This window comes from Mya arenaria, chromosome 11 (genome assembly GCF_026914265.1).
Source record: "Mya arenaria isolate MELC-2E11 chromosome 11, ASM2691426v1".
NCBI classification, from domain to species: Eukaryota; Metazoa; Mollusca; class Bivalvia; order Myida; family Myidae; genus Mya; species Mya arenaria.
Genome location: NC_069132.1, coordinates 31,838,418 through 31,851,589, shown reverse-complemented (window position 1 = coordinate 31,851,589; position 13,172 = coordinate 31,838,418). Strand labels below are relative to the sequence as shown.

The 13,172-nt window shown below is 33.7% G+C and overlaps 1 protein-coding gene across 4 annotated transcripts in view; it reads right to left on the bottom strand.

The window, feature by feature from the left end:
• The window catches only part of LOC128209796 (sodium/calcium exchanger 3-like), a 73,149-nt gene that overhangs the window by 43,506 nt on the left and 16,471 nt on the right, over positions 1 to 13,172 (bottom strand). For 3 of the 4 annotated variants that reach the window (XM_052914006.1, XM_052914008.1, XM_052914009.1), the window contains exon 2: positions 4,534 to 4,634. In XM_052914006.1, coding sequence (XP_052769966.1) covers positions 4,534 to 4,634 — 101 coding nt within the window. Of the gene's footprint in view, positions 1 to 3,394; positions 3,422 to 4,533; positions 4,635 to 13,172 lie in introns of all 4 variants that reach the window. The other variant, XM_052914007.1, reaches the window with a different exon arrangement.

Below are 13,172 nucleotides of genomic sequence, written 5' to 3'. Positions count from 1 at the left end.
AAACCAGTCTAAAGATTAATAATATCTACTAGTTTCCAGTTCGGAAAGGAAAATCGAGGGCACTTGCGTAAGACGGTAACAAGGTTTGCCGTTGCACCAGCAAAACTGTGAGCGAGTCTGAGGTTCAGATGTTTGTATCCAGACAGAAACAAACTCGATCTTTTCCTTGCATGCCTTATCAGTTTGAGAAAAAAGGCATAAAATATTATATTTTTGTACAGTTCATCAAAAAGCTCATGAATAGTTGTTGATGGACATCATGACGCGAAGTAATTTAGATCTATGCTGACTCTAAAGTCACATTTTTAATGATTATTTATTTTCTGTTTTATGTTGTAATCAAATGATATAGTAGAACTATATATTCAATCACACATTGAATGTTCATAAAGTAAAAGGCGCTTTGTTGCGTTAAAGTCATCTGGCATGAAGTGTGCCAGACGGAATTTTCCAGCACCGCAAAATTCGCAACAATTGCTGTTCGGTGTCCAAAACCTTATATAGCGAAGATGAAAAATACCTTAATCAAATTGATGTTAAGTCGAAACCTGTAGGCTAGTTATCACTTGGCTCGATTTCCTTGTTGGCTAAAACTTGATACAACTAAGGGCCAATTTTTTTTTTACTCTTTGGAAGCATTTCCGCTTGGCTTGATATTTGCCTTGGTCGAAGTTTTTGGCCAGTCCTTGGGATATCGAGCTAACAGGTTTCGACTATATATCACTAAAACTTAATTAAATCTGTAAAGGGGGGGTGAACTCTCCAGCTACAAACTGTTATACAAGCACTGTCAAATAACACAGTCCAAAAACTCATTGTATACAAAAGATCTCAAGCCTTATAATAAATAATAATCATTGGGTTCTACCAATGAACACACAAAATAATTTGTTCAACAAAATAATTTACACCACAAATACAGCAACTGAACATGGAACATCTCGAAGCTATACAAAATGGGGAGGGGCCTAAAAAAGTGTTGGGGCCCGGCTTTTTGCCAGACCCATAGCCTTTTGATTGGCAGCCAGCCCTTGGGTGATTTCAGACAGTGGTTTCTAAGTACAGTCATATTACAGGTACCACGTAGAGCCACACAACAGCCTACATCCTCTCACCTGACCTTTTGCACCCAACAAACTAAAAAGAACTAGAGCTTGATCAAGCTATTAAATTCAAAGATGAAAACCTGTTCCATATCAAAAAGTAACACTGTTAATTATAAGGACAGTAAATTATCGTTTTAAGAGCTTAAAACTCATACCAGGGCTTTTTCTGCCCAATTTGGGAAAAAGACCCTAGACATTTTGGGAAATTTTGCGTCGTGAAAATGCCAAAATTGGGAAATTTTACAGTTAAAAGAAAAAGCTGTCTAGTCTCCAGCAAATTAGGAAATGGTTTGATTTTAGTTCATTTCCCTTTAAAAGACCCAAAATGGCTGAAATATCAATCCTTGGGTGTAAATATCTATTGCAATAAATTAAACATGACAGATAATATTTTATACAGATATCTGAATGTGATGAAAATCAATGATTTCCGAATTCAATTAACAAAGAAACTTTACATCACATAATTGATATGATGTTGAAAATGATCCAGTACATGTAAAAAGACTTTCTAAATAAAAAAAATAAAAATAAAACATTTTTTTTTATTTTTTTTAATGTTGATTGGGATTTTTTTCTGAAGATTGGGAAAAATATCTTATATTTTGCTTTGGGAATGGGTCCGATAGTCGGACCCGTGGGTACTATAGAAAAAGCCCTGCATACTGCCATGTGCAAACAAATATAACCTTTTACGGGAAACAAAAAGATCATTTTGACCAGCCAAGGTGCATCTTGGTGCACAAAATGAGAGAAACCTGACTAGATACACTATATATTGTCTTTGGACAGCACTTATGCTTTGTAGGAAACCACTCAACAAATGGATAGCACTTCATCTTGACATGTAAGAGAGAACTTAACTGTGACTTGTAGCAAACATTAAACTTTGCCTTGTTGGGGAGCACAGAACTTTTGATATGTGGGGCAGCACACAATTTTGCCTTGTTAGAGAGCACTTAACTTTGACATGTGGGGCAGCACACAACTTTGCCATGTTGGAGAGCACTTAACTTTGACATTTGGGGCAGCACACAATTTTGCCATGTTGGAGAGCACTTAACTTTGACATATGGGGCAGCACACAACTTTGCCATGTTGGAGAGCACTTAAGTTTGACATGTGGGGCAGCACACAACTTTGCCTTGTTGGAGAGCATTTAACTTTGACATGTGAGGCAGCACACAATTTTGCCTTGTTGGGGAGCACTTAACTTTGACATTTGGGGCAGCACACACTTTTGCCGTGTTGGGGAGCACATAACTTTGACATGTGGGGGAGCACACACTTTTGCCGTGTTGGGGAGCCCATAATTTTGACATGTGGGGCAGCACACAACTTTGCCTTGTTGGGGATTACATAACTTTGACATGTGGGGCAGCACACGACTGCCTTGTTGGAGAGCACGTAACTTTGACATGTGGGGCAGCACACCACTATGCCTTGTTGGGGAGCACATAACTTTGACATGTGGGGCAGCACACAATTTTGCCTTGTTGGGGAGCACATAACTTTGACATGTGGGGCAGCACTCAGCTTTGCCTTGTTGGGGAGCACATAACTTTGACATGTAGGGGGGCACTCAGCTTTGCCCTGTTGGAGAGTACTTAACTTTGACATGTGGGGGAGCACACAACTTTGTCTTGTTAGGGAGCTCGCAACATTGACATATAGGGGTGTACTCAAATTTGCCTAAACGGAGAGCACTTTACTTAGATTGTAGGGGAGCACTCAACTTTGACATGTAGTAGAGCACCATTCTTTAATATGCAGGGGAGCACTCAACTCTTACTTGTAGGGAAGCAATTCCACTTTGATATGCAGGGAATTACTCCAACTTGATATGGAATGGAACACTTTCATTCAACTTTTAGCACAATGTAGGACAACACTTATATTTGACATGTAGGGGAGGTAACAATTTTGACCTGTCAAAAATTAAGGCACATTTTTCTTGAAACTGGATTGGGACTGAGCTGTTTAATTAACCTTTTTGATCTCCTTTGAAAAAAATCATTTCATTACATGTTAATATATGTGGAAAGTAGCTGTTTAAAATAAAGATTAAACAGAAGGATTTCAATTAACTTTCAAATTTAGGAGTGATGCATATTATAGTTCCAACCAATATCATGTAATGCAAAATCTTTAAGACGTAATGCCTAATTTGTCTGCAAGTGAAACATGGAGCAGAGTATTTGTTGGGTACAAAAGGTACAGAGTGTAGGGGTAATGTTTGCTGTGTGTTGACTGTGGCATTACAACGGTGACATTCCCGCAATACTCACTCTCGTTGTCCTCGTTTGAGTCCAGGTCTGCAAGACAAGGTAACATGTAAAACAGTAAACAAACAGCCAAAGGGGGCTTATCAGCCCATACATAGACATTCAAGCTAGCTGGACATGCAAAACATACAAACAGTTATAGTTATTAGCAATGGCAGATTTTGTATTACGGATGAAATGCAGATTATTTATTTAAAAAGTCAAAACTTTAGAAACTTCCAAAAATCCCCATTCTAAAGACTGTATAAGACAGCCTTTTATATAGTTTATATATATCATCCCAACAATATGTGGAAACTAAGCGATTACTCTGACCTTAAGCAGGTAATTTAGAACTTATATTGTAAAAATATAAATATACTTTTTGTACAAAATACAATAAAAAACGTTACAATCCGTACATTTTCTAATGTCTAGACTTTTAGTGAACCCAATTATCTGCCAATTAGCATGATAGATAATGCATTTCACTTACAGAACCTGATTATATTATAATGTGTGCAAACATTTGAGTGCCAAGTCAAAGACATAGCTCAAAATGCTAAGAATTATAACACTGACATATCATCATTAACTGTTTATCTAACAAATTTAGCACAGCTGGTTATACCAATACTTAATAAATGATTAATTATAATATATAACATACAAATTTTATAATTAACTACTTTTTTTTTTTACAAAAAAATCAAAAAAAAAAATCAACAAACTAACAACAAATCATATTAATTTCTATTGACTATTTTTTCTACATACAATTTTTAGAAAGTAAACAATCTAATGTTTTGTATAAAGCATGATTCAGTTTGTTAACTGCAAACAAAAACATACACCATCACCACAAACAAAGTCAAAAATCTACCCATTTATTAGTCCAACCCAACCCCAACAGTCTCAATACTTTCACAGTTCCGATATCACTGTTCCGTCAATACATTAAACAATTTAATCTAATGTAAAACTATTTTGTTTTATACTAAAAAGCAACATTATCTCTTAACAAGATTCTTAAACTCTAAAAAAAGATCTACTAAAATTTCATTTGAGTGTTAAATGCAAAAAAAGCATCAATTTAATATATAAACACCTTTTTGCACTCGACTCTTAAATGTAGATTATTTTTCAACCCATTTAAACCTTACCGGATCCTCGTCTTGTCAGGGACGGTTCGCCAAGTGTGACAATGAAATCCTCATTCTTCTCGTACTCTTCATCGTCGATGATGTGGATCTTAATTAACTGTCTGAAAGAGAAAGAAAAAACATAGTTACGATAACTTATGGATACTCTTCAAAATCAAAATAGTAAGTTAGTAGGTTGGTTGGTAGGTAGGTAGACGGTCAGCAATTAATGAGGTAAGTAAGCAAGTAGCTATGTTGTCAGTGTTTTTTTCTGGACCTCTTTGGGACCAAAATTTCGGCCCTATGCCCCTCCTGCAAAAGTATTTATTTTCTCCCAAACCCAGGCAAAAATAAACTCCTTTAAAAAGAACTTCTTTTTTTTGAGGGCCCTACATGTCAAAGTTAAGTGTTTGCCTAATTTGTTGAGCATTGTTTTTTTGTGAGAAGGTTTTTTTCTGTAATAAGTGGATCAAGGTAAAGAACAAACAATAACCTTGATGATCTTAGATAAGAATTAATAACTGTCTTAGATAAAGGTGTTTTAATATTTACTATAGGCAGTCAGAGTGCTCTGACGCAAACATACACCGAAATAGATTAGACGTCTGACATTACATTATGAAATAATAACCATCCTGACAAGAATATATTTTTCATGCATATATTTAAATGTAAAATAGTTAACATAATAAATAAGGTTGTCATAAGAAACTCTTAACTTAATAACAAGCCACCTTTAAATGCTATAAGACCAAAGAAAGTCATCCACAAAATTACTAGGAATGGGACGATTATAGAGAATAATATATAGAGAGATTGTATCGATTATTGTCGATGCCGATAAATATCAATACATGGCAAAACAAGTTGGTTTAACGTTGCAACAAAATTCTGGTCTCTCTTGTGAATTTTAATTTAGATCTAAATATCTTTATCATACCTGAAAATATCGGTATATGTAGTTGAATCAATACATATGGTAATGCATGATGACTATGGTTTCATCTCTAAAAAGACTACTGTTAAACAATAGATCATACATATATTAAATATCAGACATTTGTTTTAAATGAGAATAATGATAAGCCATATGTTTATATTCATACTTTTGGTCAATATATGATATTGATAAAATATTGATTTATATAAAGAACATCCAAAAAAAAAAAATATGTCCATGAAGAAGCATTAAATTCAATAATATCAGTTAACTGAACTTTCAGGAAGATGATAAATTTATTCGAAAAAAAATCATTTAGAATCCAATAATGCTTTTTTGGAATAGTGTCATATTATAAATTACCAGGTTAGTAGGTGACCTGAAATGGGACATACGGGGCAAAGGAATTCATATCGGATGAGAGCGAACCCGAATATGGTTTCCTGCACCCCGTATATCCCATATCGGGTCACCTACAAACCCCATAATGAAAGAATCATGTTGACAACCTGTTTACATGTTTAAATGTTTCATTTCTTCATCTGTCCAGTATTCATCGGATTTGGAAAATAGACACCATTTTGATACAATATAAATTTGGTGACAGAATATGGAAAAATATGGCGTGACCAGTCCTGGACCAATGGCGTTGCCGCATTTATGTTGGAGGCTTGAAATAGTGTCATATTTTTTTCCCAACCTGACAGCCATCAAATTAATTCTGAGGCACTATAACTCTTCATTAATCTTTTTATCTTAAAATAAAATAACTTTCAATTGCATGAAGTGGCTATAAACGGACCTATCTGATATATACCAGACTGAAACACTTAAATTTACAAATAAGTAATAATAGTTATTGTTTATTTTTTGTCTTCTAAACCTTGAAGTCTGCGGGACAGGCACAGCCTTAAACCGAATAAATTGTTTAGAAGTAACAAAAAAATAATAATAATTACCTCAGGGTTAAATGCGAGATACTTATATACTATACTAGCAGACCAGCATATATGCGAATCCCCTCAATAAACCAATCAATGACTAAACAGAACTATGGGGGTCATTTTGTCAGAAGCTTTCTACTATAACAATTAATTGGAATCCATGCCTCATTCACCAAAAAAGGCAAGAGATTCAGAGGTACTAAATTCAACTATTTCTATTACTCACGAAACTATAGAACCTTAATAAGTCATTAACAGTCAACTTAAGCACAACAATTATTGTATTGCTGACATCAACAGCTTTATGTAATGTAATTTGGTAAAATTAAACTAACTCCCTCTCGAAAACCAAATTGCAGACCTAGAAAAAAACCTACTATAATTCCTTACAAGTAAGATTCCGCTACCATTCAGCACTTTCACTCAATCACATAGTGCAGCATCAATAATGTGATGAAGACAAGAGTGATGCGGGCAGATGCCAATGCTACTTTGTTATTTCATATAAACAAAGGGCATAATTTGATTAATATTTAAGTCAGAGTTTTGGGCTTTGCTGTACATGTGCCTGTTGTCTCTGGAAACAATTGTGACCAAAGTGGTTCAGTTGAATAATTTTAAAGCTGCACTCTCACAGATTGAATGATTTGACAACTTCATTATTGTTTGTCTATTAACGAGCCAATTTTTGCAAAACTCCATGGAAACCAGCGATATAAGACTGCTGACAAAAATTGGTTCACAGATTTTTATATTTAAGTTAAAAAAAAACACATTTACTTTCGAACGGAAATAAATAATGTTAATCTGCGATCTGATCTTATCAATCAGCAACCTTTTATCATTGGTTTGCAGATATTTAAAAAATATTACGCAAAAATTTGCTCTTATTTCCAAGACAAAAAAGAAAAGAATGCAGCTTAAATGGTGTTTTTGAGCTCTGGCAAAGCTGTAAGTTGTTGCACAACAACACACACGGTCACCAAGACCATCAAAGCCCACGCCTCTGATGTCACTATAAAGACTAACAAAATACCCTAGCTTCTTTCTTCTTTCACAATCAACTATTTCATCATTATCATTTTCTGCAAAGGCTGGAAAGGATGTCACATTTGAATGAATTATCAGTATCTGAATATAATTACAACATTGATACACAAATTAATCAAGCCTTCACACTGATTAATACGTGACTTTATAATGATCAGTGAAATGTCATCATTCTGAATTGTCCGCATGATTATTTTTTTGTACTCTTTCATCCATTAAACTGATTGGATTATTGATGCAAAATGACGTCCCTATTCAATTCTTAAATAGCAATCAAATAAATTTTGCAGGTGAATGCATAAGCTTCATGTGAATTCCATATTATTCCATCAAAATCTTTTCCAGATATTGAAATTATATTCATCACATTGCAAAACTAAATCTAGTCTCAGACTTTCAGATGTGCATACCCAGTGCATACTGTAATTGCCTAACTGAGTGATTTGATCAATATCAATTTTCTAGTGAACTGGTTGAGATTAGTAGCAAGTATTGTAAATATCTATAAACTATTTCTGAATTATGATAAGCATTTGAGTGCATTAGCAAAAACAAACAATTATCAATCTTTTGACTGTTTTCTACCAAAGAAACTCTACCAACCTTTTACCTCCAAGAAGGCTGTGCAAGCGTTCATAATCTTTTCACCAAAGTGCATGTTAAATTGTCAGGATAAGATTTTTGGATAAAAACTTACTTTTCGCACAAAATAAAGTAGCACAAAATACAGTTTACTCTTCATATTTCTACCGTCAATGTCATTTTAGTGTTTCATGGAACGAAACTGTGTTTCTCGAAACAGAAAGTTGGAGCAGACAGTGTTCATCCATTGTAACACTAATGGCGTGAAACCCACCAGTTGTGTCCCTTGAACAAGATTCCCATTTGAGCCCAAGACATTTCTGGTGTGAACATGGTCACCGAAAATGCTTTTAAATGTCTCAGATAAACCAAACAGGGTTCTTGAAACCTCCCAAAGGATGACACCACATCACTGACAATGGTTGATCAACCTGCAAGGCTTTTAAATTGAGTTCGCTCAGCTGAAGTAGCCAAAATGACAAAAATCAATTAGCAGAAGGCTTCAATTCCCTTGACCACCATGCAACAATGCTTGAGAAGTTTTTATTTGGCAGATTTTATTCTAACCTTGTGTCCTTACATGTCTGGAACATCTAACCAAGTTATTAGACAATATGGCATTTTTATTAACCACAATATTAATTACTGCATTGGACAAGAAAGAGATTTTTATTGCTATTTCTTGTAATAACATTACGCCTTTTACAGTCATCGAAACGAGTCTTTTGGATGAACAATTAAGCCAAAATTCTTACACTAGTGCTTGGAATCTTACTTTCAAGCCCAGACAGCTAAATAAAATCCTTTGATATTGAGCGAGCCTGGAAGGCATTTTACTACTGCAAGGCTTGTGAATTAACTGTGACCACTGATTTCGGTTTTTATGACAACAATAATTGTTCAATTTAAAATGTACATTGACCTACAGAGAAAATAATGATTCCAGACAGGCAAAAATGCAATAGTACAACTAATATGACTGTGACAAGCCCTGAGGTACAACTACCAGCCCCATACCTCTTGATGCTATGCTTGACAGCCTGTAGCAGAATAAAAGAAAGGTTAATAGGTAATTAACGTCTTAATTGCAATTTGGCCTCTGATTTAGCAAATATTCAATGATTCTCTGAATTCTAACAAATTTTAGTCATTAACCCAAACACAATTTGGCATCCAAGAATAATGTATCAATCTATATATATATATATTTCACCAGGTATAAACCTGAGGACCCCAGACTAACGAACACACACCTTTTCACCTTTCACTTCATCTATTTCTCGGTCTCTCTCTCTCTCCCCCCCTCTCTCTTTTCTTCTAATCTTCTACAGACTTGGCACACAGAGAGAGACTCAGGATATCTCTGTAAATCCACTACATTCCAACCTTCCATTATTACTATTTGGCAAACCTTCAAAAACTCATTTTTTGTTAGTGATCTAAATTTAGCTTCTCCAATGACAGCCCAGGTGAATATTTTAGCAGAGACACAACAGAACTTCCCTTAGTCTCTTTATTATAACTTTTCACTTCAAAACTGACTTAATTACAGTGTTTCATATTTCTGCTCTTTTAGACCAGAAGAAATCTTTAGAAAGTCTGGTTTGATGTCTGTAAATCAATGATGTCCACTTCTGCTATCATTGAAATGTTCCATTACCTCTTGATATTATGTAGGGATTTCTTTTACTGTAATGGTAATATCTCTTATGGTATTAGTTGGCTATACCATCGATTAATAGTTGTGAGACAGCTTTTAAAGATTTTCAAAGAGCAAACATGTTCTCTATTATATTTTTAAAAGATAATACTGTCAGCTTTCGATTTTAAAAAATTATCAATAAATTCTAAAATGTTATCATTATTTCTGTACAAGAAGTCTATTTTGCATCATTTTATAAATAAGATAACATCATGATGGTCTACGTAGGATTGTAAATAACTAACATCCTTGTTGAACTTTAAATTCTTTGAAATGGGACAAAACTTCCTTCTTATCTTCTTTATTTATGGTCACTTTCATACCTTAAATTTATTTAAGTTAAGAAGCATTAAGACTCATTAATTATCTTAAACCACAGTCTGCATAAACAAGGATATCTTGTTGCACTTTTTCTACTATGTGTAATGAATTACAAATACACATTGTCAAGGATAAATATAAAAGCTTGCACACGCAGCCTTCCTTTTATTACCTTCCTTTACTCATGGATCATTAAATTGATCGTTGTTTTGATAACATACTCCCCCGCCGCACATTTGAACATTTGCCAAGTTTAGGGCAGATATTTGAAACCTTAAATGGAAAACTTATTTAAGCAGTCAACAAAATGTTTTTGCGAAGTAAATTTTAGGATGATAAATATTTCAGTAATCACAATCAATATTTGAAAGACCTCCTTAAAACATTTTTCAGCTAATTCCTTTATATAAATAAATAGTATAGTAAACATTTTTTCTTTAAACATCTAGGCTAAAAACCTCTGTGAACTTATTTAATGCATTTTCTACACAGCTTTGTTAACTAATTGCATATTAAAAATTTAAGCAGAAAATTACACTCAATCTTACAAATTGTCAATAACCAGAAGCTTTAAGTGGTCCAACATGTTGAAGTTAACAGTGGTCGAAATTATCACAAGCCCGCACACCATGCACTGCTAAAATACCTTCCGGGCTTTCTCAAATTTTGAATTTTATATAGCAGGGCTTTTTAAAAAAAATTATGCCATGCAATAATGGTATAAGAATTCGGGCTTGTTTATCCAAAAGTATAATATCAATGACTGGTTATTATTTACATTAACGATGTCCAAATGAAGCAGTCTGTATTGTAAAATTCAATTAACGGAGTTCTATACTCCATTATATAGCATCATCATAATCTTTTTTTGCATTTATAAAAGTACAAAATGGCTTTAAAAGTTCAATTTCGTAGTCTCACGACCCTAATGCGGACCCCTGTATGTATGGACTCACCTTGAATGCAAGGATTTTGTTTTTATACTCTTTTAAAACCAAATTCATGCATGCAGCTTTAAATATAGTTTAATGGTACGTCAAAGCAATTCTCTTATTTGCATAATTTTTATGACATTGGTGAATATAAGTAAGCATATCTAAAAGCTTTAAATGGCTAAAGCTTGATAAAACTAAAAGTGCATCAATCTATTCATACAAACAACCATTGACGTCAACGGAAATACTGTTTAAATTATATGGTTTGACAGACAATTCATATACAAATTTAAGTAGCTGGGTTGATATTAAAATCATCAAGGTGAAATTTTAATGTAACTTTTATTTTATTCAACATTTAATACCGGATTCCAACTTATATTAATATGTAGAACTTATTTTGAAAAGTAATCTTTTTTTCTTAAGTACCTTTGATAATGCATGTAATATGGCTTGGATATGTTGGCTTTAACACAGATCTCCTTTACTTTCAAAGTCAGTTTGTTCAAAACCTTCAAGACCAGTGCAATCTCCCTATTCTGGCTTGACCAAACATTTCTCATATTATGACAATTCAAATAGCAAATACTTCTCGCCAACATTTAATTTATATTAACATATATATATATAACTTTTGTTCATCTTGTTTTCTATGGGAATATTTTGACAAAATTGATATGAATGGCAAAATCATCAATGGCTGCATGGATTTTCTGAATACTGTAAAATAGAATCGCAGTCTGTCAAAGCCTGTCAAACACAAGAAAAACTCCTGATGAGTGATGAATACCATTCCAAAACTCGTAGTGAATGAAACAGTCAACAGTCAGAATACTATTGCCATCTTCTGATCACATCATATATAAATCTATAGGTAAATCCATAGTTAAAATAGCCTGAAGTCTCTCCTCCTGCCGCAGACAAATGCCAGAAAAGTATATATACAGTAACAGGTTTAGTGTCAACATACAGCAGGCCAGTGCAATCTGATGATGATGAAGATAAAACACTTGCAGACAATTTGGCAGACTGCTTGCATGCAGTCAGTTTCAATGTAATGTTTTGTTAGGATGGGAAATAGTACATTCTATTTCAATCTAGTCTTAATACCATAAATGTCCTATAAGATGCCCCTGACATGTCTTTTTAAGAGCCCTTCAAGCTCAAGAGGACCATTTCCCCATTTATCAAACTTCTTAAAATTGGCTGAATTTGATAATCAGTATATAGAGTCATGGATATAAAAAAACTGACGCTAAATATTGTAATTATTTATTACGTAGAAAGTTACGGCAGACTCAAAAACCCAGACTGACCAATCAGTGATCAGTATACGCTACATACATGTGTAAATCAATAGACTGGTTCACTGAACACTTTGTTTCAACATAGCAGTAAACAACTTTCGGCAGGAATGAGAAATGTATTGTTTTGTTTTCAACATACACAATGTGTTAGATAAATGATATGAAAGGGCATGGCTTTCAGTGATTTTTTTAAAAATTATTTGTGTTTTTTTTTTTCTCGACCTTACAAAAATACAAAATCATGCTAAAATAGCAAATATAATATCTCATATTCATGTTTTTACTTTTTTATGCATAATTTATGCTGTAAAAGAGCTAGTATTATCAAGATTTTGTTCATTTTTTAAAAATTTATTCAATGCCTTTTTCATTCATTCACAGGGATCAGTATTCAATTGATTGGGAAAATATCATGAATTTTGGGGAAAAATGAACAAGTGCTAAAAAAAACAGCCTTCAAGACAGCAGTAAATTGCACCAAAAAAATCACTGGGTTTATATGCATGACGTCAGTAGTGGTAGTAGGTGCGCTATTAACAATTTTACAAATAGCGCTGATGTTATGCTTTTATGCTAGAGTCAAGATAAGCATTGATCAAGTTGCAGAATCAGAAAAAAGACCCATGAAAAGACCCCCTGGGTGTCTATAAGGGCATGCACATCTAATAGAACATTTACGGTGCCATTTTGTATACTCAACAGGAAAAGCTTTTAAGTAATTTCTTACCAATCCATTCATAACAAACTATTATGCAAGCATATCTCATACATAATGTACTTAAACTCCACAAGACAATGCCAAACTTAAGTAGTGTACTTGTCACTTATGTTTAGAAGTCTTTGTGAACAACAGGAGTTTCATCACTTACATTTTGATGA